Source organism: Phyllostomus hastatus, unplaced genomic scaffold, assembly GCF_019186645.2.
Source record: "Phyllostomus hastatus isolate PE091 unplaced genomic scaffold, TTU_PhHast_1.1 phas_contig_62, whole genome shotgun sequence".
Classification (NCBI taxonomy): Eukaryota; Metazoa; Chordata; class Mammalia; order Chiroptera; family Phyllostomidae; genus Phyllostomus; species Phyllostomus hastatus.
Window position 1 is genome coordinate 1,031,224 of NW_025333921.1, and position 13,614 is coordinate 1,044,837.

The 13,614-nt window shown below is 35.8% G+C and overlaps 1 protein-coding gene across 10 annotated transcripts in view; it reads right to left on the reverse strand.

The window, feature by feature from the left end:
* Nucleotides 1-13,614, reverse strand: part of RALGAPA1 (Ral GTPase activating protein catalytic subunit alpha 1) — a 262,117-nt gene that overhangs the window by 99,556 nt on the left and 148,947 nt on the right. For all 10 annotated transcript variants that reach the window (XM_045848431.1, XM_045848430.1, XM_045848425.1 and 7 more), the window contains 2 exons: nucleotides 9,072-9,206; nucleotides 8,488-8,671 (listed from right to left, as the gene is read on the reverse strand). In XM_045848431.1, the coding sequence (XP_045704387.1) occupies nucleotides 8,488-8,671; nucleotides 9,072-9,206 (319 nt within the window). The remainder of the gene's footprint in view (nucleotides 1-8,487; nucleotides 8,672-9,071; nucleotides 9,207-13,614) is intronic.

Here is a 13,614-nt window from a genome sequence, read left to right on the forward strand (position 1 = left end):
AGGTATTCTTCAGAGGTGTTGTGTTGTAATTTGAGCAATTAGTTGCATTAAGAAGCACTTTTTCCCCCTTCCTTAAGCATATTAGGGAAAGCAAATAGATGAGCATATCCATATGAATAACTAAAAAAAAATAGGAAACAGTAAAAAGAAAAAAGTAAAAAATCAGCAATATGAGGCCTGACAAGCAAGGTGCCTAACATCAGGACCTAAAGGAGAAGAAAAAGGGAGGGGATGGGAGGAGGAAGAGAGTGTGGGAAGAGGAAGGACGAAGCGGAGACAGACAGTAACTTGTCAAAGTCCAATAGCCCAAGAGTGACAGTGTCATTCTAAGGAGTGTTGATGTGAAAAATAGTTCTGGAATAAGTGGTGTCAAGAAGGGGGGACAATTCAGTGATGTTTATCTGGGTACTTTTCATCTCGGAGATAGAAGAAGAGTAGCCACTGGTAAAGAAGTAGTAATTATTCATGTAGGAAGAGGATTTTAGTGGTGTGTGTGCACACATGTGTGTGTATTTATGGTGTTCTGGTCTCAGTTATAGCCATGCTTACAGAATGATTGTGACTCTGTGCTGTTCTACCACAGTTACAGAGTGACCTGAGTATTATTTATATTTTGTAAGTTAATCATTTGGGAATAATGTGGCCTTGCTGCCAGAAATAAATATAGGATGATCAAAGTATTATCTATATTCAATAAATTCCTTAATTTTAACTGTACTCTGTGATGAATTTTGGTAACTACATAGAACAGTGTTAAACACCAACATAATCAATATAAAGTAAAATTCCTACATCAAAACAGGATAAATTTTACTTTATATATGTCATATGTCATATATAAATTTTAGACTTCTGGCCAAGATGGAGGCATAGGTAGACACACTGTGCCTCCTTGCACAGCCAAGATAGGGACAACAACAATTTAGAAACAGAATAACAACCAGAACTGACAGAAAATTGAACTGTATGGAAGTCGGACAACCAAGAACTTAAAATAGACCCGTTTATCCACACTGGTAGGAGGAGCAGAGTCAAGCAGCCAGCATGGGTCAGGGCATGGAGAGCAGAGTGTTGGGACCGAGCGCATAAGGCATCTGGGGCACACAAGACCGCAGTGGGTGGATCCTGAGTGCACAAGCAGCAGCTGGCAGACCCCAGCCAAGGAGTGGCAAATGGCAGACCCAGCGAGGCGGGGATTGTGAAGCAAGGCAGAGATTTTGAAGCAAGGCACTGCGTGAAACCCAGGATCCCAGCGCTGGGAAATACAGCCTCGGGACACTGATTGAAAACACCTGTGGGGGTTGAGGCGCAGGGAGAGGCTCCCAGCCTCACAAGAACGGTCCTTGGAAAGTCCCACGGTGTGCACAAGCCCATCCACACGGGAACTGGCACCAGAGGGGCCCAGTTTGTTTGGGGGAATCAGCAGAAGGGACTGAGGTCCAGCGGAGAGTGGAGCAAGCGCCATTGTTCCCTCTCAGACCCCAAGTAAACGTCACAACCCAGCAACTGGGGTGCCCCACCCAGGTGAATACCTAAGGCTCCGCCCCTAATACGTAACAGGCATGACCAGACCAAAGCAGGCAGGGGAAAGATGGCTCAAACAGAATTGAAAGCCCCACATCCAGTACTTTTAAGCGACCGAGAGATAGCCAACCTATCAGCTGCACAGTTCAAAGCACTGGTGATCAAGATACTCACAGAATTAGTTGATTTTGGTTGCAAATTAGATGAACAAATGCACGGGGAACCAATAGTGATGGGAAGGAAACTGGGACTCAAAACAATAGAATGGATCAGAAGAAAGAAAGAAATAACCAAACAGAAAAGAATGAAGAAATAAGGATTCAAAAAAATGAGGAGAGGCTTAGGAACCTCCAGGACATCTTTAAACATTCCAACATCCGAATTATAGGGGTACCAGAAGGAGAAGAGGAAGAGCAACAAGTGGAAAACTTATTTGAAAAAATAGCAAAGGAAAACTTTCCCAATCTGGCAAAGGAAATAGAATTCCAGGAAGCCCAGAGAGTCCCAAAGAAGTTGGACCTAAGGAGGGACACACCAAGGCACATCAGAATTACATTAGCCAAGGTAAAAATGAAGGAGAGAACCCTAGAAGCAGCAAGAGATAAGGAGACAGTTAACTACAAAGGAGTTCCCATCAGACTGTCAGCTGATTTCTCAAAAGAGACCTTGCAGGCAAGAAGGGGCTGGAAAGAAGTATTCCACGTCATGAAAGGCAAGGACCTACATCCCAGATTGCTCTATCCAGCAAAGCTTTCATTTAGAATGGAAGGACAGATAAAGTGCTTCCCAGACAAGGTCAAGTTAAAGGAGTTCATCATCACCAAGCCCTTATTATATGAAATGTTAAAAGGAGTCACCTAAGAAAAAGAAGGTCAAAACTATGAACAATAAAATGACAACAGATCCACAACTATCAAAAACTGAACCTAAAAGGAAGAAAACCAAAAACAAACTAAGCAAACAACTAGAACAGGAACAGAATCATAGAAATGGAGATCACATGGAGGATTATCAGCAGGGAAGAGGGGAAGAATGGAAAAAAGGTACAGGGAATAAGAAAAGTAATTTGTATGTACATTATAGACAGAGGGAGGCTAAGAATAGTATAGGAAATGGAGAAGCCAAAGAACTTATATGTACGACCCATGGACATGAACTAAGGGTGGGGGGAATGTTGGTGGAAGGGGGATGAAGGGTGGAGGTAAATAAACAGGAGAAGAAAATAGGACAAGTATAACAGTATAATCAATAAATTATACTTAAAATAAATTATTTTTCTGTATACAGTAATGTCAAAAATATACTACTTGGCATGAATTACTAAATAAATGGCCATAATAAATTGGAAATACTCATTTAAATAAGATTATAACTTGTCTTAAATGGTAATAAAATATTATAAAGATTAAAAAAATTTTTGATGCAGGAAAATACTTTTGTTATTTTCTTTTCCCTTTTCTTCCTTTTGAGTGATATGCTTTAAAAGGTGACTCCTTTTATTTAAATAGTGAATCTTTTTTGCAGAACACTGCTGAAGAAGCAAAAGAGTGTAATTTAATAGAAATAGATCATAGAAAAGAGAAGAATTCCTGACTGTCTCTGGTTTGCTTTGTGATCATGGAAAAAAAAAATCACACAAAACTACTTAAGACCCATTTTTCTCTAGAAATGACACAGACTTTTTGTAAAGATAAATTGAAAACTCATATACAAAGTTAGCTATAACAGAAACAATATAAATCATTCAATTTTTGAGAGCATTATAAGTAACACAGATTTTATGAGTTCCTTTTTTGACCTTGCTTATAATAAACTGTAGGAATGAGCCAGTTCTTTTCTACAACATAAACCCCTAAGTAAAGGTACCAGTCCATTCTATAGATGCTCTTCTCAAAGGAAGCAATAGTGGGAATGCAGTTTAAATGAACTTGTTCACAAAGCTGTCATAATTATTAACATTGAGAATACTTGAAAAATAAATTTATATTTTTAGCTTTAGGTAAAAGTATTTTCTCCTAAGTTTTGTCTCTAAATTTAGTACATATAAAAATATAACAACATAAAAATCTCTCAACTTTTAATTTGGAGGTTAGATTTCTTTAGATTTATTTTTTAGTTATACACTGTAGGACATACTTATCACCTTTCTACATATCTACTTAGATATAAAAAAATAAAATGCTCTAATTTAAAAATTAATAATGAAATTCTAAAATAACTAGCCTTGTGAGAATATGCAAAATGAAGATATCGAAGCGTCTAAGGCTTTGTGTAACTAGCATTCATTTTAAAAAAGCCTATTCAGGGTTGTCTTTTCAGATTGTCAGATTAAACAAACCCTACAGCATTTGCAGCAAACCCATAATTATAGATTATTATGGCATACAAAAGCAACAAGACATAAAAAGCTGCTGTAATTCACAGCACTGTAATAGAACATGCAGAGGAAGTTAATTTTGGCAAATGCTTTAAATATTAGCTTTGCATAATATATATAGGAGAAACTATAATTAGGACAGAATGAATTCTTTGGAGCCTCCTTTCACTCTGACCCTGAAAATGATGACTTTTTGCTAATAAGACTACTGCCATTTGACAAAAAGCCAACTTCACTACCTTGCTTTATTCTTCAGTAAATTTAATAATTACAGCTACTCTTGCCAATAGTTCTCAAATCAGACTCGCTCAATCCAATACTGAGCTTATTAGGGACACTCTATGTTTAGAAATCTTTGGCCAAAAAAGTACTTGAAGATGATGAAGCATGCCTTAGACAAGGGTACAATGATTAGCCATTTTTGCCACATTAAAAAAACCCCACAGCGTGTAGTCACTACAGACCACAGAATCACCTGCTGTCAGTTCACAGCTGTTCCTAAAAGGTTCTGCATTTATTTGGTCCTTAATACCTTTAATTAAGAAAGTCCAAAGGGAATAACTGAATACATTTATAGAATAGTAGTCCACAGAGTATTCAATATCAGTGTAAAGCTCATCTATTTAAATCTTTACCTTTGTGTTCTTTAAAGTGACTGTTAACAATAGTACAGTAAATTTGGTATGAAATACCTTAAAATTGCCCTTAACATAAGTAAACAACTTATTTCACTGTTTAAGAAATACACTATACTGCCCAAAATCAAATTTTTATCATTTTATACCTCTGAAAATATAAAAAGTGTGCCCATCTATAGATGAGTGGATAAAAAATGTGGGACATGCGCATGCACGCGCGGGGGCGCGCGTGCGCGCGCGCACACACACACACACACACACACACACACACACACACACACAGGAATATTACTTGGCCATAAAAAGAATGGAGAATGACATCTTACCATTTCTGATACCATGGATGGAACTAGAAAGTATTATGCTAAGTGAAATAAGTTAGAAAAACACAAATATTATATGACTTCACTTATATGTGGAATCTAAAGAAAATAAACAAATAAAACATAAAAAGACTTGTAGATACAGAAAACATACTTATGGTTGCCAGAGTAGAGGGAGGTTGGGGGGCTGTGTGAAAAAGGTGAAAGGATAAAGAAGTCCAAATTGGTAGTTAGAGCCATAGGGATATAAAGTATAACATAGGAAATATAGTCAATAATATTGTAATAAGTAAGGATGGTGCCACGTGGGTACTTGAAATATTGGGGGAGGGGTCACTCTGTACACTATGATTGTCTAACTACTATGCTGTACATCTGAAACCAACAGAAAATAATATTGAATGTCAGTTTAAATTGAAAAATCAAACATTTTAAAAAGCAGAAAGCAATAAATATTTTCATGTATCTTTGTTTTTATATAAAATAAACACTTTCACTATGCCAAATCTAAAGAAATAATAAATTGTGATACCAATTATTGTCTAAATTATTTTGCTATAATGTACTGTCCAGTATCTGAGATACTTCACTTGTATATCTGTGTTCTAGATAAACTAGTAGCAACTTGTGGCCAACCCAAAACCCTAACCCTATTTCCTTGATGTGTAACTTTATATCTCCACTTGCATTCCATCATCAATCCATTATCGTGATCATATCCTAGATGTTTTAATCATTTAGAACTATTTTGCCTTTAAAATTCAAACTCTTCCTTAACAGCTTATACTTTGACCACAACCTCCTAGTCCAGTGACTTCCCAATTTTCTTTTGTAGAGCTCTTGGAGATGGACAGAAGAGAAGTCAGTAGGATACCAGCCTCTGTGCTGCTTCAATTCTACTTTTAAAAGTTTTACAAATTGGGCTTCCTTGCGAAATTTATTTGCGGGGGTTTCACTCCACTGCCCTAACATACTGATCCTCCTAGTGGTCTTGAACCTTGGATTCATATTAATCACCTGCAAAGCTTTTAAAAATCCCAGCAATCCCAGATCAACACATCAAAATCTCTATTGAAGGGACCAGAACATCAATATTCTAATGGGCAGCCAAGGTTGAGAATCACTGTTGTAAGTTATTATCAACCGCATCTACCATCTGACTCACTGGATCACTCCATTTTCTTCCAATTTATTAGCCATTTCCTAGCATCAGGTCAGTCAAGCCTAGATTCGACGGTTAAATCATACACCGATATCCTGAAAGCCATAGTCTGTATTTTGGCCATAGTTACCTTACTGAGAACTGATTGGTGCAAACAAAACTTCATAGTTTTCATTTTCTTTTGGGCCCTCAGTAACTTCTCTCAGTCCCCTTAAATTTATCTTCTTTTTCTTTCTGGTCTCAGAAGAAAGGCTAATATTAGCACCATACTCTCCAGCTCACCTCTCAGGAACTCACTTTACTAATGATGATCCCCTTCCCACCTTCTGATTAATTTAAACTCTCTTCATCCTTAAAAACTCCTTAACCCCGAATCATCCTTTAGCTTTCCTGTTTTCTTTTCTTTTTTAATAATCAACCTTCTTTAAAGAGTAGTTTCAACAGATGGCTCTACTTCTTTAACTCTTTTTTGCCCCTCAGTCCACATCCACAGCCATCAGCTTCTGCCTTGTACTTATTTTGCAGTGTACAGTGCACACTTTTTTTTTTGCCCAAATTTTTGAGGAAGAAATAAGGTCATGCATTATACATGGGTATAATGATAACATACCATGGGTGTCATAATCCCATGTATGATGCGCACAGAAACATGGGTGCACACTGTACACAGCAAAATACAGTACTTGTCAGTGTTTTTATACTTGATCTCTCTATCATTTCATACTGTAAGCCAATTTTTAAAAAGGATTTTATTTAATTTATTTTTAGAGAAAGCAGAAGGGAGGGAGAAAGAAAGGGAGAGAAACATCAATGTGTTGTTGCCTCTCGAGCACCCCCTACATAAGACCTGGCCCACAACCCAGGCATGGGCCCTTGACTGGGAATTGAACTGCTTATCCTTTGGCTTGAAGGCCAGTGCTCAATCCACTAGGCAACACCACCCAGGGCCTGTTAGCCAATTTTTAAAGAATCTTTCTCCTCTCTTCGTTTCTTAAAAATTATTCTCCTCTCTTTTTCCTTCCTTTCCCACTTTTTCTCCTCAACACACACACACACACACACACACACACACACACACACACACACGAATACATATTCCCAACAGAGACCTCTTTGTTAAGAACTAGATATCTGAACGTGTCCACTAGATATCTTCATGTAAATATCCAACAGACACCCCAAACTAAAACAGTTCTAGCACGGCCCTCCTCATTTCCTCTCCCAAACCTCTGAACTTTCTCATATTCTTGGTCTACTTTGGGGAAAATTTAACTAATTTAAGCCTTTAACAACTCTTGCTTGGACTATTGCAATAGCCTTATGACTAGTCGCTCTGCTTCTGAGTTAAATTTCCTAAAATTAATCTAACATACTAGAAGTCAAGCAAACTTCTTTGTAAGGAGCCAGACAGTAAATATTTTTGGCTTTATAGCCCACAAAATCTCTGTTGCAACTACTCAACACTACTCTTTTTGCACAAAAGCAGCCATAATGATACATAAATGAACAGCATGGAGATGTCCTAATAAAACTTTATTTACAAAGCCCTGGCTGGGTAGTTCAGATGGTTAGATCATCATCCCGACACACCAAGGTTGCAGGTGGAATCCCCCATCAGGGAACATACAAGAATCAATCAAAGAATGCATAAATATGTGGAAAAACAAACTGATGTTTCTCTATCTCTCTCCCCCTTCCTCTCTCTATAAAAATTAAATACAAAATTTTTTTAAAACTTTATTTATAGAAATAAGTGGCAGGTGTGGGCTATAATTTACCAACTCCTATAAAATACTATTGTCAAAGTGCTCTTAATACTAATTTTATCATGTATACCACCTCCTTACAATACTTCAATAAGCTGGGTTCCTCTGAGTGACCTCCATATTTTGAATGTACTTTTATTTTTATACTCATAAGGTTATTTGTTTACATCTTTCCCTTATATCAGACAATAAACTCTGAATGTAGAAGCAATGTGGCTTTAAGAAAATGTTATTGAGTTCATTATAGACCAAGAACCATGTAAAGGGTCTTATACATATTATCTTATTTAGTACTCAAAATGACTCTATGAAGGAACAAATATTATCCCCACTTTACAAATAAGGAGACAGACAGAGTCACTCAGATATTAAATGAGTCCAAATTCAATACCCTGTCTGTCAGACTCCAAAGCTAAATCTCATTCAATTATACAAATCCTATGATGTAGAAGGTAAAATATCAAAAGGAATTTATCAGAATAACTTAGCTAGAAGTATAAAGGGAACGTCATCACGTATAACCTTAGCAACTATATATGTTAAGTAATTAAACTGAAAATGAAATTTGCAGTAATATACATCATGAAGCAAACAACTACAAAGTAAAATATATCCTTGTCCATTATTTCTACCCAAGCCCTCAGATCATGCCTTGAGAGAACCCAAAGAATATTGTCCTTACAGAAACTCATTTTACCTTCTGTTACTGGCTGGAGTTTAGAAGACCGTTCTGAATCAGGAGAGTGCAGAGGTTCAGGCTCTTTCAGACTTTCCAAATGCATAAAAGGATCATAGTCTACAGATGCCAAATCTGAGAGGCTTATTGGAAAATACCTTGGATTGCTAAAACACTGAGCTCCATAAACACATCCATGTAATACCTGAAAATACAGGGGGAAACATACAAAAGTTTTCCTTTTTAGTAAAAATAAAGAAATGAAAGCAAAAGCAGAAAAAAGTCCACTGGTAATACAAGAGCTTGACAAAGTTTTAAACAGTTTAAAATTTAGGTCTTCAAACAAGGTAAAATTTAGTATCTCTTAGCAAGAATTAGTAACATTTAACTAATATTCTTATATTCAACAAAGATTTGACTCCTTTAAAAATGTGGCAATAAAATAACAGTGCAGGAACCACTTTTTAATTATCTTTAGGTACTGTAAGGTAAATCTATGTTCTTAGAAAATACCTAGGTCTAAATGAAAATACTAAGAAATGTTATTTCTTTAGGTTTTATAAAAACTTGGTTACCAAATAAGTAATAAAAGAAAAGAAGTTTACCTTGTAAATGCAGCTGAGGACAGACTTTTCTGTTTTGTCATTTTCTGTTCCTGCAGCCTGGACTGGCTGGAGCAGTGTCTTTAGAGGTAAGGCCATGATCCAGTCCAGAAGGCACAGAAGTAAAGACACAACCAACTGTAACAACAACAAAAAAGATCATTATTATTGTAAGCTCATGAAGTAAGAGCTAAATACTTAGCAGAAGTTCAACAACTTATTTTTTGTTTTCCAAATTTATTTCAGGAACTATCAATCCTAAATTCCAACATTCTTATTTACAAGACCTAACTTTTAAGGTCTTTTATATGAACATTATTGTGGGTTTCTCATAATGAAACCTTAATAAAAACGGGAATGTTAATTTTTTTAATTAAAAAAAAAACATTCAGCTTAAAAAGCAACAGACATCAATTAGCTACACTCTTCTAATTTAACAACACCCCACTGAGTATCCTGCCAGAAAGACTACACTATCTTAACCTCTTTCTGAAACTGTTACTAATTTTTTAAAATAAATCTTTCCACTGGATACTTTTAAACTAACGAATGTTATAACCAAAACACTTTTATCCAAAATGTGGAGTAAAATAATAGTACCCATGCGGTCTGTTTTATTCAATTAGAAAAAAAAATCACAATTAGAGCCATAAAAGTGTCAATCAAGTAGCAGGAAGGGATCTTTTGATGCTTAGACTGAAAGTCCAATTCTCCAACTCAAGGAGTAATGCTGGACTACGTCTCCCAACATATCCTCCAAAAGAAGAATAAAGAACAAAAAGAACCAATAAAACATCACAAAACCCACATCCTCAGTTTGACCAGAAAACACAACATCCAAACTTCAAATTATGTGTAAGTAGAAAATATATGACAAATCCCCAGTAAGCTTTTTCCCATTTGCCCATTGCAAGCTTTCATGAAGAGCAAGGGCAGTTTGGGAAAAACTGCAAGAGAAAAGGAAACTAGACCCAAACCTAAAAAAGAGACAGAAAGAAAAAGTCCACTTTAAGTGAGAGAACTCTGGTACTGACCATGACCTTTTAATATCAAGCATCAGAGGAAAGCTGAAGAAGCTACAAGAACTATATTGCCCAATTATAATTCCTGATGCATTTAACATTCACATAGAAAAAAGAAGTGCACTGTTCAACCTGAGAACCAGAAGAACTGTGGACAGTAAACAGAAATATTATTAGGAGAGAATGTGGAAAGACAATGCCAGAAGTAAAAAGGAAATAAAAATGGTGATAGATGACAGAAGAAACACTAAAAACTGTTAGAAGTAGGTAAGATGCAAAAGTAAAAGGTGACAAGAGCGGGGTTAGAGTCCTGGATGCAATTTTTCATTGACTGTCATATAGAGAAAAAGAGAAATACTACAATAGTCAGTGTAGGAGACAAAAGAGGATGACAACAACAAAAAAGGGAAAAATAAGAGATCTCTACTACAAGAATCAAGAAATAAAAGGGAAATTCAAACCCAGACTAGGAATGCTGAATAACCAACAAAAGAAGCATATTATTTGACCAGGAGAAAACAAAAAGAAGGTGGAAATAGTATAATGAAAATCTATACAGAAAAGGGATAACAGACACCTTTGAAGAAGATTCCTCTGAGGAAGAACCTGTAATTCTAAAAGTGAAGTAAAAACTGCCCTGAAGGTATTGGGAAGAAATAAATCACCCAGGGTAGATGGGACACTGATAGAATTATTTCAAGGCACAGAGACAACGTATAGAGGCTAACAAGAATATGTCAACAAATATGGAAAACAAAACAGTGGCCTACAGACTGAAAACATTCACTATATATCCCAAACTTAAAGAAAGGAGAGTACTAAGGTTAGTCTATGTTTTACAGACTACAGTAAGCCTTTGATTATGTTGATTAAGCTATGGGTTGCTCTGAGAAAAACAGGCATGCCTCAGCATTTGACTATTCCTATGACTAAACCTGTGTGTGTACGGGAAACTATGGAAAGACAGAATGGCTTCCTATAGGCAAAGGAGTCCAACAAGGATGCATTTTATCCGTTTAATCTATATGCAGAACATATATAAAAAAACTGGGGTAAGCTCAGAGGAAGGAGTGAAAATCGGTGCAAAAAAATCAGTAACTTAAGATATACAGATAACATCATCTTACTGGCAGAAAGTAGCAAAGATTTGAAACGACTTCTGATTAAAGTAAAAGAAGAAAGCACTAAAGCAGGACAGCATTTTAATATTAAGTTGACAAAAATCATGGCCATAAATGAAATATACAGCTTTTAAAATAGATAGTGAAAACATTAAAGATTCTGCTTACCTTGGTTCAGTCATCAATTCAAATAAAGACTGCAGCCAAGAAATCAAGAAAAATCTGAGACTTGGAAGAGCAGCAATGGAAGAATTAGAGATCACTAAGAGCAAAAATGTGTCACCAGAGACCAAAGCTAAGATCATTTTATACCTTCCTACACCCGATTACTTCATACAGATGCGAGAGTTGGACAATGAAGAAAGCAGATGGGGGAAAAAATAGATTCATTTGAAATATGGTGTTGGAGGAGAGCTGTACAGATACCTGGGACTGCAATAAAGATAAACCAGTGGGTCTGACAGCAAATTTTCCTGAAACATCACTGGGGACAAAAATGAGAAAATGAAGTTGTTTTCTCATTCAATACTGGGCACATCACAAGCAGGCAGGAGGAAAAGAGGAAGGCCAAATACGAGATTGACTGACTTTATTAAAGAAGTCATAGGAATGAGTCTACAGGAGCTGGGCAGGGCAGATGAGGACAGGGCACTGTAGACATCACTTATTAATAGGGTTCAAGGAGTCACAGCCGACTCAACAAGCACATGACATATACACAAGCGTGAGACTGCTGAAAAAGTTAACAGAAAAGAGAGCCCTTGAAGTAGAAATCTTGTAAACTACTCCAAGCAACCAAACTTGTCTACAGATATGCAGAAGTATTCATCTGTATAAAACTACTACAAAAAGAAAACATTAGAATCTAAGCAATTCAGTTGATGAATGCTTCTCCCAATAATCCAGTTCAAAGCAAAAGAAAACTGTATCACAAGTTTCTAATCTAAATATTTTCAAATAGGCATTAAGATATGGGAGAAAAAAGAAAATCCAATCTTCAATCAGAAATTTAAAAACTAAAAAGAAACAAACCAAGAAGGGAAGAATTGACTCAAGTCAAGAAAAGAACTAAAAGAAAAAAATAAAATCATATTAGAAACGAAGGCTGAATTATAAAATGCCTAAGGAAGAATAAATCTGAAAAATAAAAAACAAAATTTAGTAAGAGGCACTGAAGAACAGTGGAAAACAACTGATAGCATAAAAATGAGATAAGGAAAAAAGTAAAAAGTGTCAGAGAGAAAAATGAATGAAATGGAAGAAAGGAAAAGAACATCCAATTCACATAGAAGAAGTCCCTGAAATCGCCACGCTGAAAAGGCCCACCAAGATGTCAGGGTAAAGTGACCTCCAATAATGAACTCTTAACACACATCCTGTTAAAACCTCAAAAGACTTCAATAAACACACACACACCCTACCTGTAAGGCCACCAGGAAAAAAGATAAAATAATTTACAAAGGCTAGAGAATAAAACTGGCATCAGACTTCTCAAAAACAACACACAAAGCAAGACAACATTACAATAAAAACAAAACCTCATGGAAATAAGTGTGAACCAAGGACTCATATTTAACCAAGCTGTTTTTCAAGTATCGGTAGGGGTCACAGAAAAAGTTTTAAATATGCAAGAGTTTGGGGATTTCTGTATTCATGAGCCCATCTTGAAGAAGAAAGATGAACTTCATCCAACCAAGAAGCTGACTGAGGAACTTCAGCAAAAAGAATAATGGTGAGTATCTGATATATTTAATTATAGATCAAAGAATAAAAAATGTGAAGGCAGAAATGAGTGTGGAAAGTCATGTTATATGACACATTCTGCATGTTATGTGAAGAAATAAAGTAACTGAAAATGGAGGTGAAGAGAAAGAGAAAAGTACAATAAGCTCATTTATTAACATACAGACAGGAGATAAAGAGTATCATTAAATACTCATAAACCAGACAGTAAGAAAGCAAGGGAATAAAGGTTTTAAAATAGGTATACATATAAAGGTAACCACAAGAAGAAAGTATAAGATTTTCTGAATACCAAAAGGAACTTAAAGAAAAAAATAACAAGGGAAATACATCATGTAGAGAAAAAAGCACAGAAAATATATTATGCATAATAATCATAAAATCACAGAAGTGAGACCAAACATGTAAGTCTCATCAGAAATAGGTTTAACTTACCTAATGAAAGAAAAAGATTTTTAGTCTGGCTCACATAGTAAGACCCAAGTATATACTGTATTCAAAGAAATATAGTTCAGAAAGGCAAAGGTATACCAGACAAATTAGAATTGAAACCGAAAAGCATTAATTCAAAACGATGATAAAAGATTTATGAATATCTACATATCAAATAACACAGTGATTACCTTTATAATGCAAAAGCTGCAATAGATGCAAGAAAAT